The 14,273-nt window shown below is 48.2% G+C and overlaps 1 protein-coding gene across 2 annotated transcripts in view; it reads right to left on the bottom strand.

Moving 5' to 3' along the window:
- DNAH17 (dynein axonemal heavy chain 17) overlaps positions 1-14,273 on the bottom strand; it is a 14,992,541-nt gene that overhangs the window by 12,498,848 nt on the left and 2,479,420 nt on the right. For both annotated transcript variants that reach the window (XM_085617470.1, XM_085617471.1), the window contains one exon: positions 13,261-13,407. In XM_085617470.1, coding sequence (XP_085473596.1) covers positions 13,261-13,407 — 147 coding nt within the window. The remainder of the gene's footprint in view (positions 1-13,260; positions 13,408-14,273) is intronic.

Here is a 14,273-nt window from a genome sequence, read left to right as displayed (position 1 = left end):
GTCACACTGCCGCGCAAGGGGGTCCTCGGAAACGTCCCAGTCCTCATCCGGCTCCGGGGTAGAAGGAGCCGGGCGCAGCGGCAGAACCGGAGCCAGAGAGTGGGCCAGCGGCGCCGGTAGCGGCGCGAGGAGCGGCGCCGGTCGGGGCCGAACCGGAGCCCCATCCCAATGAGGATCCCAGGTTGGAACGAAATGGTCCGAGAACCGAGGCAGGGGTGGGATAAACGGCACCCAGTGCGGCCGGGTCAACAGGATTTGGACACAGGGCCGCGGGGCCCGCAGGCGCACCTGCGGGAGCCCGAGGCCTAAACAGGCGGTCCAAGGCAGCAAGAAACTCTTGCCGATGTTCGGGAGTCGCCGACGATCCCGGGTAGAGCGGGTAGGCCGCGGGACTCCCAGGCTCCAGAGGAGCCGCAGGGGCTCCGCCCCTGTCCCCCACGTCCGCTCAAGGGAGCGACAGGGGGACGTCGGAGAGCGAACACGCTTCTTCGACTTCTTCTTCTGAGGCAGACATCATGGGGGTCCACCACCGACATATTACAGTGACAGGACCTGCAAGACATAAAGCCGGGCATCCCTACGTCCACCAGGAGACAAGAGGAGAAGACAAAAAGTCTTAAAAAGTGGTCAAAAATTGACTAAGGTTGCGCGCTTGGTTGGCGCCTAAGTAGTCTCCGTGACGTCATCTCAGCGCTAACGACGCCAGCAACGGACGCGGAGCCGCACGAAGCCACCTACTGACGCGCAGGGGTACTGCTACAAAAATTTTCCGGATCCAGTCTGACGCCTGGGGATATTCTAAGGTAAGGAATCTATCACTAACGTGTCTCTTTCAGATACCTGCTACATACCTGTATGACACATGTGGTCATAAAGCCCATAATTAGTGGAAACCAAATTGGAAATGGATTCTCCAAAGCGAACCGCGGTAGCATACTGCCTCACAGAAGGGCCTCGCACACGCTACCGTACCAGAGAACTGAGAGAAGTCACCAAACCAATCGACAAAAATGAGCAGCGTGCATCAGAAACACGTTTTTTCACACTGTCCACATTCAGCAGAGCTTTTCCTCTCTAATGCATTTACTAATTCATCTAATCTGTGCCTCACCAGTATATGGACTACCCTACTTAACTGGCGTGATCCGCCATACCTTCGTCCGGCAAAGGGAAAATATTAATTAAAAAGTGCTGAAAATGTCACAGAACATATTCAGCATTCCAAAATTATAAAAGGAGGCAATGAAAGTGGCATGGCGCGAACCAATTAGTTTGAAACACGCTGCCTCATTTTCCGTTACGAAACACAAAGGCTAGAATATTTCCTCATGAAATTTGTCCATCGACCTTTCTGTGCCTTTGCAGCCATAGGAGACCACTAATATCAGAAGCTATTTTGTCAAGATGGCATTTCGTGAAAGAGTCTATTACGAAAAAGAAAGACTGCATACTTTTCTCATAAACCATCGCCTGCAGTGTCTGCACATAGCATTTTATTTTAAGACTAATCTATTGCGAGCGAAACTGGCTTAACTTCCGTGACTTATTGGTGCATGAGCTTGTGACTGCACAACATCAAATCAGCGCGTTTATTTAGTTGTTGCTTGCAGTTGCTTCTCCCTAATGGGGCTGTCATATGCTGCACTTCATCTGTGTACTTTGAAGTTGAGTAGATTTGTGAAGTGAATTATGCAGCGTCTCTAAATCAATGCGCATTAATTTAAAAGTAGCTGGGCACGTAGCAATGTATCTCACGAGAACAACATTCACAAACCCGAAAGAGGTATTTTATAGAACACAATTAGTACATCTAAAATAAGTTATTCAAAAGCAGTCCGGGAGCAAAGGAAAATGCTCAGAAAAAACAGTAACAGCAAAAACAGTAACAGCGGAACTTCCAAAAACACATGGTAATAGCATGAAAATCATGCTTTTACATAAAATACCTGAGCACTTTCCGTAGTCAAATTATTCTGTTGTCTAACAGGCATTTCAGGAAAAAACGAGTTACTGGAGGCAATGATATTCCTGCTGAAACCTTAGCAGATTTGTACAACCGAACGTGTTTCCATCCTTTCTACAGACTACTTGGAGCAGAGATTTCCTGCCTCGACCGGTGCATCAGAAATCCATTAGTAGGATTTATATTATATCACCTCTTTGTGCTGGGGTTTAAACAACCTCGCGATCTTTGAAGGACACTTCTAATTTAGGCTGTTTGAGATGCAATCATGAAAGGAGTTCCCCGGGCCGGAGTTGCTTATTGCTCGTGCCCATTATTTGCAAAACCGAATACCTCCGTTACTTGTACTGAAATCAAATGAGGTGCGGTGAAGTGCCAGTACTCCAGCTGAGTAGAGGAATTGCACAAAACGGTGGCATCTTCTTGGAAAAATATGTAGGGCAGGATTCATTCTGGCATAGATTACAACGGGCGAAGCAAGAAATCTCCGCGAGCACACGAAATTCCGCATGCTCGCAGAGATTCCCACCCACCCCTAGTCACAACCGATGTTAAGCATGGTGCTGCGTGATGTACTTTCCGCTATGATGATATACAAGGACAGATACATCCATTTCCCCAGGGGTGCTGAATTGCCAGCTGTGAAGGGAGACTTCTATCCCCTTGGACACATCCCCAATGTTGTTGGTGCCATTGATTGCACCCATGTCGGGCTTGTGCCACCACAAGCCAGTGAGCACATTTTCAGGAATCGCAAGCATTACCACTCCATAAATGTGCAGGTGGTGTGCCTGGCAGATATGATCATCTCCCACATGTGTGCCAAATTCCCAGGCTCTGCCCATGACTCCTACATCCTGCGGAACAGCATTGTGCCCCAGCTGATGGCTAATCTGCTTCCCGAGCGTGCATGATTGTGGGTGAGTATGCCTAGTTGTATTGCGTGCTGGGTGTGTGGGCTGCTGCCCTCAGCCTCTGCGACATTGCAATGCCTATTTGTGTTTGTCATACCTAGGTGACTGCATATCCCAACCGTCCCTGGTTGCTGAACCCACTGAGGAATCCCAGGACCCCAGCTGATGTCCGCTACAGTGAGGCACATGGGAGGCCACATCGTGTGGTGGAGTGGACTTTTGGTCTGCTCAAGTCATGTTTCTGCTGCCTGGAAAAGACCGGAGGTGCACTGGCATACTCGCCCGGGAAGGTGTGTCAGATTGTAGTGGCATGCTGCATGCTCCACAACCTAGTCATTCGCAAGGAGATTCCCCTGCTCCTAGATGATAGTGAGGACCCAAGGCCCCAGCCTGCAAACCAACCTGTGTCCAGTGATGAGGTCAGTGGAGAGGAGGAAGGTGTTGACCTGCGTCAACAGCTCATCACACGCTACTTCACTTGAAGGTGGGTGACAATGTGCAACATACCCATTGTCTGCTGATATTGATGTTGTCGTGAAGGGGCATGTGCGAATTGTAACAGCAGCCAGTTGTAGACCCAGCGGTGTTTGGCAATGTTTCTGGGACAGGTCATTTGGGAGCATATACAGGACGTGTATGTTGACACTTGTTGCACATTGTGACGTGTGCATGTTGGGGTATCCTGATGGTAGGGGTTGTGTGATGTCTGTGATGCCACACCCAGACCAGTGAAAGTAGTTATGTTGTGTTTCCCTAGGTGCCTTCAACTTCTTCTTGCCTACATGCAGCCCATGCTCCTGGTACATTGTGACCATGTTGAAGGCTGTACATCCTGCAATAAAGACGGAGCAGACACAACAACATGTGTGTAAGGATATTTTATTTGCAATGGCGAGATGCGAGGGGGAGTGTACATTTCCATTGGGGGGGTGGGGTGGAGCAGTGAGTTGACAGTTGTGGTAGATGAGATAATCGAGTAGTCACCACATTGATGTGGTGACCCAGTCCAACAGACAGATGCCATTCACAAGGCAGTGTGGGGAAGGACAGTCCAAACAGTCAATGCAGTGGTGGAGAGGGTTGCCATCATGGCTGGCTCCATGACTGGGGTCTGGCAGGTGCTTTGCCTCCAGATACTCCCAGGGTCTTCTTGGGGCGGCCCCTTCGTCGTTTTGTAGGAGGGCCATGCTGCAGGGCCAGTGGGGTCCTGGACAATTCTTTCTACAATGGTAAACCGCAGCTGAGCAATGGCATGTCTTTTCTCATTCCAGTGGGTAGCCAAAGGTGAATTTGTGTTCTTGATTCTTATGAGATTCTTGTGCTCAGTAATCCTGATCTTGTTCTTCCTTTCTGTCTTGCCCACGTAATATAGCCCACACAGGCATTTAATGGCACAAGTTACAAGCTGTGTATTGCAGTCCGCTGTGTGTTTAAACCAATTCTGTTTGCGTGTCCATAGATGAAAAATGCTTTTCTCTACCATCACATTGTTACATTGTGTACAATTATTGCATTTCATCATGCCTTTATGCACTTAATTTCCTGTTTCTTTGGTCGGTTAGAGTAAATCTCTTAGGTTGTTGGTTCTCTTGTAGGCAGACGCGTATTGTTGGGCGAATAGTCCTCTGAAATCAGGCTCCATCTGAAGTAATTCCCATCGTCTTCAAATGATCCTCTTCATGGTGGGAGATTTTGTAGGGAATGTGGAAACAAAATCTTCTCTGTTCAATGGTCCTTTTATCTGTTTCTCCAAGAGCTTTGTCTTTTCAATTGTTTGTACTTGTTCAACAGGTTGATCTAGAACCTCTTCTGGGTATCCACGTTGTAAAAACTGGGTCTTATACTCATGAATGGATGGTGTGCAATCCTCTTGGCTCAATGTAATACTTTTAATCCTTGTGAATTGGGGAAAAAGGCAAGTGCTTCTTTAGTTGGTGGATGAAAACTGGTGAAGAGTAAAGTATTATTTCTGTTTGGTGGATTTTTGAATACTTTGGTGTGAATGCCTGTCTCCGTAATCATAATTTCGACGTCCAAGTAAGTGATACTGGGTCTTTCGATTTTGTGTGTGAATTTGATTCTGGGATTCCTTTGTTTGAGTTCCTCCAAGTGATCTTCTAATTCCTGTCTCGTGCCATTCCAGATAAGGAACATTTTATCAATGTACTGTTGGTACATAATTAGTCTCCTGGTCCATGTCTCTGTCCCTAGAATGTGTTCTATCTGAAATTTGAGCCTAAAGAGATTTGCATAACTGGGAGACCCTGAAAAATCCATGAACGTTCCATTGGTTTGCAAATAGTAAGACTGTTTCCATTTAAAATAGCTGTGAAAGAGGAAAAATTTAGTAATCACAGGTCTACCTACCTGTAAGTTTGTTTGGTGTACTGCAATGGCTTCCAATTGCTTCTGGGTGGGGGAGTGCTCCATCCTGCTCAGGTGTGGTACAGATGGAATGTTCGGAGTAGTAGTGTAGGCATTCCACACCCAGACACCCTCACTGTGAAGATGGCTACCTACCTGTTAGTTTGATGAGGGCAATGTGATGGATGCCACATGCTTCTGGGTGGGAGTGAGTGCTCCATCCTGCTCAGGTGTGGAACAGAGTGAATGGTGGGAGTAGCCTCCCACCCACAAACACCATCCCAGGGAAGATGGCTACCTACCTGTAAGTTTGATGTGGGTTGTGTAATGGCTGACACATGCTTCTGGGTGGGGGAGGGATCCATCTTGCTAGACTGTGGGACAGGGGGCATGGTGGGAGTAATGGTGCAGGCCTCCCACCCCCAGACACCCTCCCAGGGAAGCTGGCTACCTACCTGTAAGTTTGTTTGGTGTACTGCAATGGCTTCCAACTGCTTCTGGGGGGGTGATGGGAGGGCTCCATCCTGCTCAGGTGTGGGACAGAGGGAATGTTGGGAGTAGTAGTGCAGGCCTCCCACACCCAGACACCCTCACTGTGAAGATGGCTACCTACCTGTTAGTTTGATGAGGGTGATGTAATGGCTTTCAACTGCTTCTGGGTGGGGTGGGGGGAGGGCTCCATCCTGCTGATGTGGGGGACAGGGGGCATGGTGGGAGTGGTAGTGCAGGCCTCGCACCCCCAAACACCCTCACTGTGAAGATGGCTACCTACCTGTAAGTTTGATGCGGGTTGTGTAACGGCTGACACATGCTTTCGGGTGGGGTGGGTGGAGGGCTCCATCTTGCTGATGCAGTGGGAAAAGGGGGGCTGGTGGGAGTTGTAGTGCTGTCTGCCTGTACACATGCCCCCATGGTAATGTTGTTAGCTACGTTTGGGGTGAATGGGAGTGGGTAAATGTTGGATCTGTGAGCCATGTTTCTGTGTGTGGTGCAGATAGATGGAATTTGTCCTAGGTGGTATAGCTTTATAGTTGTGCAAGACAGTACATAGCAGAGTGGTGGTAGTCATTTGTTTGTACTTACCAGCCTCCACTCCCCAGGCTACTCCTGTGAGACTCTCTGGATGCAGTATGGCAAGCACCTTCTCCTCCCATGGTGTGAATGGTTTTTGAGGAATGGGAGGGCTACTGCCAGTCCTCTGAGCCAGCTCACGGTTCTTGCTCCTCCTCTCCTTGACCATCCTCTTCAGATCATGCCACCGCTTCATAATCTCCTTTTTTGATCTTGGGGTGGTCCCCACTGCATTGACCCTTTGGACTATCCTTGCCCACATTTATGTCCTTGTGGCTAATGGTGTCTGTTGGACCAGGCTACCAAAAAGCTGTGGTTCCACTCTGACTATCTCATCTACCATGACTTTCAACTCACTCTCTGTGAATTTGGGCATTTTCTGTGTGGCCATGGTGTGTGTTTTGCATGGGGGTTAGTGGTGCAGGTGTGGAAGTGGTGGTGCTGTGTGTGGTGTGGCTGTTGATGTGTCCTTTGCCTCTCCTGTCAGCTGGGGTGTGTCCCTTCTCTCATGGAGTATTGCAAAGGATTGTGGTCAGGGAAAGGGCTGGTTTTATACTCAGCTATGTGGGTGTGTCCAATTGGGGTATTGCTGTCAGGTGTGCTGTACTGGGATTTGTATGTTTCTTTTTGCCATGTGGTTGTGTCATTGGGGTGTGTTCTGTGTATTTGGGGGGCATGGCTAGTTTTCTGTGTGCACTTTTTGGCCTTCTTGTGGATTTTTTGCTTCGTCTGCCATATTTTTTACGGATCGTCCGCAGCGGTGGCTGTGCTTCAGCTCTTCCGCTGGCTCTCCCATTCATCCCATTGTGCGACCGCGGCGGTCGGAAACAGCAGTCCGTACCGCTGGACTGTCGGGGATATCCTAATTTACCGTGCTGTGTTTCTGCTATACTTGCAGCGGGTTGGTGTTTTCTGCCGCGACTCTGACCGCCGCGGATAGATTTTGTCCATTTCCGCCCGCTATGGGCGTATTTTCTTGGCCCTGTCCCGCCGCTGGTGGTGTTTTTTGACGGATTATCCTAATTTGGCCGCCGGTTTTCCCACGGTGCCGGCGGGCGGTTGTTTTCTGCTTCCATGGCGGTCGGGGTGGTTTTCTGGCCACCATCCTAATAGGCCCTAAAGTGTCCGTATTGCAGGACCTCAGGAGCCTTGCTGTCAATCTGAGGGATGAGCGATTGGGATGAAATACTCTCCACTCGTTCTTGGACAAGTCTGGATGGCAAGGCAATCTCTGGTGTGGCACCTTGGATAGTGGTAGACGGTCCACCACTGACGCGGCCACTCCGGAGCTATCAGGATCATTCTGGACTTGGTCCTGTAAAACTTGTTGATCACTGCTGGTGCTGGGATGAGAGGCAATGGCGGAAAAGCGTACAGTAATGTCTGAGACCATTTTATCAAAAGGGCATTCCACCGTGATCCTGGCTGGTGAAACCTGGACGCGAAGACGAGGCATTTGGTGGTTGCCGCGTCTGCGAAGAGATCAATGTCTGGCACTCCCTATTGCCGGAAGATGTCTTGCGTGACTTCACTGTTTAGCACCCAGTCGTGAGCTTCTACGAAGTCCCTGCTTAGGGCCTCTGCTTGGACATTCAGGGACCCTGGTAGGGGAATGGCCACAATGTTGAGATTTCTTTCAAGAAGACACTTCCAGATGGTCCGCGATTCCTGAGAGAGAGGTCTTGACCTGGTGCCCCCCTGCTTGTTCAGATAATACATCGGTGTGGTGTTGTCTGTCTGAATCAAGAGGGAGCTGGACTGGAGCGAAGGGTACAGCGACTTGAGGGCTAGGTGCATGGCCCTCAACTCTAGAAGACTGATGTGATACCCCCGCTCTGTCTCTGACCAGAGACCTTGTACTTGAAGATGTCCCATGTGAGCTCCCTAACCTTGCAGGGGAGCAACCGTGACTATAGTCTGAGTGGGAGAATCTTGGTGGAATGGGACTCCCTTCAGTAGATGGGATTGATTCATCCACCATGTGATGGAGTCTCTGGCTGACTGAGGTAGAGTCACACAGTCTTTCCAGCGGCCTGACATCTGTATCCACTGGCCCTTCAGAGACTGTTGTAGAGGAAGCATGTTCAATCTGGCATTGGGGACGATGAAGACACAAGAAGCCATTGACCCCAGAAGCAAAGACACCTGCCTGACTGTGGGAAGATGAGAGCTGAGGAGTTTGCGACATTTCTCCGTGATTGATGATAACCTCTCCTCCGAAGGACACATGCTTGCCTTTACGATATCCAGTGAAGCACCCAGGTAATGGATTTTCTGGGTAGGGTTGAAGACCAATTTCTTGTAGTTGACCCGCAGACCCAGCGTGTTCAGTAGATGAAGACAGTAGGAGAGATGACTTTGAAGCAGGAAAGGCGCAACGCTCTTCAGGAGCCAATCATCCAGATAGGGGTAAATGAAAATCTTGCGTTTGCGGAGAAACGCTGCCACCACTGCCATACACTTTGAAAATGTTCAGGGGCAGATTTGAGCCCGAACGGAAGGACTCTGAATTGGAAGTGCTGACGAGCTACTTGAAAGCAGAGAAACTTTCGATGCTTTTAGGACACCGGGACGTAGAAATAAGCGCCCTGCAGGTCTATAGCAAACATCCAATCCCCCTGATGGAAATGAGGGAAGATCTGGTGCAGGGCCAGCCCCCGAAACTTCTCCTTGCGGATGAATTTGTTTAGGAAGCGCAGATCAAGAACTGGTATGTATTCTCTGGCTGGGCCTCTTTTTTGGACCAGGAATTAGCGAGAATATATTCCCTGTTTTCGTTGTTGAGTCGGAACATATTCTATGGCCTTTTTTTGTAGAAGACTGGTCATCTCTTCCTGTAAAATGTGGTGGCATTGATGGAATTTTCTTTGTGGAGGAACTGGTGGAGGTAGGGCTTTGAACCGGAGCACGTATCCATTTTGCACAATATTCAGCACCCATTTGTCGTTTGTGATTGATCTCCACTCTTCCAGATGAAAAGTGATACTTCCCCCTACCGGAGTGGCTAACAGGCACGGAGGAAGCATTGTTTAGCGGGTTGTTTTGCAGTTGAAGCCTGCTGTCTGTTGTTTCCTCTTCCTCTACCAGGTTTTCTCTGGTGGAAGTGCGACCTCTGCTTTTGTTGATTTTGAGAGGACCACTGAGGGGTTTAACTCTCTGTTGGAAGGAACGCCATTCGTAGGGACGAAATCGTTTGCGGAATTCCTTCCGCTTCTCCAGTCCAACGGCCTTCACAGTGTCCAACTCAGCTTTCATTTTGGACATCTCATCATCCGCATCAGAACCAAACAATGAAGAACCATTGAACGGCTGATTGACGATCTTCCGTTGCGCATCCGGCTTAAGACCTATTAGATGAGTCTGCAGCAGCACTTCTTACTTGGTTTGCCACCAATCCCCCTTCCTGCAGTATCTCCCGAAAGTCCTGCTGGTCTTCTTTTGGGAGTTTCTCCATAATTCATGACAGAGTCCCATAGTGACCTGTCTTATCTCCCCAAGAGAGCTGTGGCGCTGGCAACCTTCATGACGGAGGCCGAGGTATTACACATCCTCTCGCCCAAAGAGTCCATAATCTTGCTGTCCCTCTCAGGAGGGACTGAAGATGATGTTGCTGAGTGTGTCTTCCTGGCCGCTGCCACAATTACAGAATCCGGGGGAGGATCAGAACGTTGGAAAAAACGGTCCTGATCAGGGGCTTTGTACTTCTTTGCAATGCGAGACGGTACTGCACCTACTGTTGCAGGAGTTAAGAAAGTCTGCATGGCGGGATCCAAAAGGTCTGGAACCAACGGCAGCAGAGACCTCGCTGAAGAACAAAAATAACAGAAGTGGAGACCATCGGAGCCGACATACTTATATTCAGTTTGTTGGCCCCTCTGCAGAGAATTCTGGTTAAGGTACCTATGTCGTCAATCGGGGACACTCTGGATGAAGGTGTTGCCGACAAAGTTGGGGAATAGTCCCTTATCGAAGACCTGGTGGACGTGGACCAAGTTGGTGATCTTCGTCGCCTATATTTTGGAGAGGAAGCATGATGAGAACGTGATCTCTCCCGTGAACGTGTGCGGTGGTAGGATGGGGATCTTGACCTTCTCAGTTCTCTTCTCAGAGACCCTCTCCATGAAGCCATTGGAAGAGGATCCCTTGAGACTCTTGAAGGAGAATATGTACAAGAGAAATACGAGCCCGGACTTCTATGAGCAGCACCCCCTGTTTCCTTGCGTCCGACACTTTCCAGCCACATTGGCGAAATGTTAAAAGGATGAGACTTTTTAGCAGCCACCAGAGAGCCCTCTGGGGAAATTAGGAAAATGTTAATGCCAGTGGATGATGACTGTTCCCTCGACGTCGAACGTCTTGACCTCGACGCCGATTTTGGTCTCTCTGTCACTTCCTCCGAGACGACGGCAGGATTTTCGTCTCTCGATGTCAAACACCTCAACGTCGACTTTGACATCTCTGTCAGCTCTTCCGAGACGACGGCGGGATTTTTGTCTTTCGACATCGACCGATGTCTCGACGACGACAGGGATTGTGCCATCTTCGACATCGACCTCCTCTGCGGAAAAATGCTGGAAGACTCTTGTTTCCGCGATGCTGTTGACATCGATTGCCCATGAGATCGAACTGGGGAATTCGACATCGATCTTCAATGACGCTTCTGCGACTGCGAACGCCTCAACGGCGACAGTGATCTCGACAACCTGTAGGTTCTTGGCAGAGTCTTAGCCGGCGAACCTCTCAACGCCGACCCTCGAGAAGGTGGCGGAGTGTCCCTCACCGTTGAGGGATGTTTCGACGTCGAAGGGTGCTTTGTCTTAGGCCTCTCGGGGCCAACATACTTCGCGCCCGAAGTAGTATGCCTTGACGTCGATCCCATTTTCAGTGACGAAGGCTCTCGCTGTCTTGACGCTGAAGAGTGCATTGCCAGCTTCTTCGACTACGATCTCGACGCTGACGGCAAACAATCTGAAATCTGCCTCTTTCTTGACCCTGGAGAGGCAGAACGACGTTGTTTTCGATGTTCTTGGTGAGAGGAGGGCTCTTGACTCTCAAGGCCACTTTTGGGATGACTTTTTCCTCTCTCCAACACGGCATGAAGTCAAATCCTTTCCCTGTCACGCAGGGACCTTTTAGAAAACTGCTGGCAGTAGTAGCAAATTTCAGGCTTGTGGGAAGATGGAAGACACACGATGCACACGGAGTGTGGGTCAGATTTTGCCATCTTTTTACCACAAGGCGGACATTTATTAAATACAGCTGGCATTCTGACAGAAAAAAGGATAGTAAATTGTCAGAAAACAGTTGAAAACAACTACCAGCATACAAAAATGTCGAAATTTAAGAGAAGAAAATCAATTTCTGACTAAAAAAATCAAAAACTGTTGAGCTCAAGCTCCAGTATCCTCACAGAAGGAGCTGGAAAAAAGAACTGACCTGATGGGAGCAGAGGGGCTCCTGGAGGTCTTAAAGGCACAGTGTCCAGGTTCTTGGAAGCCTTAAAGGCATGATGCCAGTTTTTTTTTACTGTACTGTGATGTTATTTATCAATGCAGCCTATGGGCCAACTGCCTGCTATTTATTGCTTTTTCCTTTCTGAAAATAAAGGATTCTTGTATGACACTTTTACAGTGTATGTTCTCTATTACAAGGTGTATTTAGGAGATTATTTTCATACAAAAGAAATCTATGTAATTTTGGCATTTTGCGCCATTGGAACAATTTTAGGCTGCATATTGATATATGGATATATACACACACATATGTGTGTATGTTTCGGAAGTGTTTTACACTTGTAGACCCGAACATACACATATATATGTATATTTCTATATGCTCTGGGATCTCGCACGTGGGCGGGGATTATTCAGTGCTTATGACTATTGATGAGTATCCCCTGGAAGAGAAGTATGTTTTACACAAGGCTGTTGCTGGACCAATAAATACTGAAACTTCCTAATTGCCATCCTGTGTATTTTCTGAGAGAAAGCAAGCAAGAGTGTCTGAGCGAAAAGTACTGTACAGTTTTCAACAATCCCTGAGGAATCAGGGTTGTCCTGTTCAGTGGTTGCCAAAAACTACCTACGCCACTGTAGAATACAGGGGGGTGGTAGTGGCACTGTAGAGATAGCTGGTCTAACGGCTGACATATCCAGTGGAGGTATCCGGAAGTGGTTGGGACACCAAGCCCTCAGTTTAGGTCATCCAAAATGTGCAGGTCCGAGGGGATTCCTAGGAACTACACGACAATATCTCCAGTTAGAAGATATACCAATGTGTTAGTGAGTGTTGTATATACACTGTGTGGTTCTTTTTCATTTAACCTATACTACATGATTAGATCTGGTAAAACAAGCTGCTTAACATTCCGTCTGGACAAGCCTGAAGGCTGCTCTCCACAGCTGCCACTTAGAAAGCATTCTATGGTTGTCTAAGACCACTAAAAGCATCATAAGGGTTGTCTGGATTAATGCAACGTGCTTCACTTAAATAGGTCTGCAAAAGAAACGCATTGATGGACCGAATGCTAGACAATGCAAACATTCACCCCCAGTCACAAGAATCTGGGTTTAATCCATCATTCTTTTGCTCACCACACCACCCCCGTTTGGACCCAGCCATATGCAAATCAGTCTTGACCCTGTTCCTTGTGGGAACAGTCCAGCCCGAACTGCGAGCCAGGTCTTCCCTGGACCAGAAACAAGCATTCTGGGACCGGTTTCAGGGCATCACCCTTCACTTAAATAAGTCTCCACCATATACTAAGCCAGCCCCCTACAGTTACCACCAGTACCAGTCAGCGAAAAATGGGGGTGCAAATGGCACACAGGATGACTTTACAACACCAATGATGACGAGTTCCAATCAAACAACATATTTTTGCTCAAACAAACATCAGGTTACATTTATTTCACATCTTTCAGTGTTGTTTTGTTTTATGTTACGCACCTTATTGTACCAGCCAACTATGAGTTCTAGATTGGACACAAAATTACGGAAGGTGTCGTTTTGATCGAAGAACTTTCCAGCACTTTCTGGAATTTCTTTCTGCTCTTGAGCATGCAAGTACTTTACCTCTCGTAGAACAGCCACTAGCTACAACCGCAAGAAGAAGGAAAATTAGTCAGAAAATTGCAAAAGTAATACCTTTAAAACAAGCAATGGCAAAGATGATACATACAACTTATTTTTCAGTGTATATTGTTGATGTAGTCGCTTCATTGAGCAATACTGCAAATATACAGTCTAATGTCGGATAGCAATATGCTTTAGTGGCTCTACACAGTGCATGCATCAAAGGTCCTAACATGGAGCGTCAGCAGCACAACAGTGCATGCATCAATGGGCCAACATATCACTGGCCACAATGCATGCTTGATGGCCAATTGCAGGCATCAGTTGCTCCACACACAGCGTGCATCAATGGCCTAGTAAAAGGTGTCATTGGCCCTGTACAGAGCAAGTATCACTGCACCTAGTAAGGAGTGTAGCTGCCACCACACACTGCACCAATCAACAGGCCGGCAAATGCCACACACTAATCATGCATCAATTGGCTTCGTAATAGGAGCCAGTAACCCATCATAATGCATGCATCAATGAACCTAGAAGTCAGTGAGGTAATGAAAATAAAGCATACATGTTGCACTTTATGGTTAAAGCATGTAAAACCTACAGTTTAAAGAGGTGCACGGAGAACATGAGGCAAACCTATTTTGAATGTAGATGGAGGTAATTGGTTTCCACCCATTGAAACAAATGAATTAGGTATAAATGGCCGCACACTACATCTACCAGAGTTCCTTGGGGCTACTTGCTGGTGTGACGAGCAGTGTGCGGCCAATTCGATTTGTTACATAAAGGCTCCCTTGAGCCATTCGGGCTGACGAGCTCTGGACCTGCACCTGCGCGCCATGAGAGGTACTCTACCTGTTTTAATTACACTTTGGCAGTCCACGCGG

The sequence above is a fragment of the Triturus cristatus genome, chromosome 7 (assembly GCF_964204655.1).
Source record: "Triturus cristatus chromosome 7, aTriCri1.1, whole genome shotgun sequence".
Classification (NCBI taxonomy): domain Eukaryota; kingdom Metazoa; phylum Chordata; class Amphibia; order Caudata; family Salamandridae; genus Triturus; species Triturus cristatus.
This window is presented reverse-complemented; position numbering and strand designations above follow the sequence as displayed.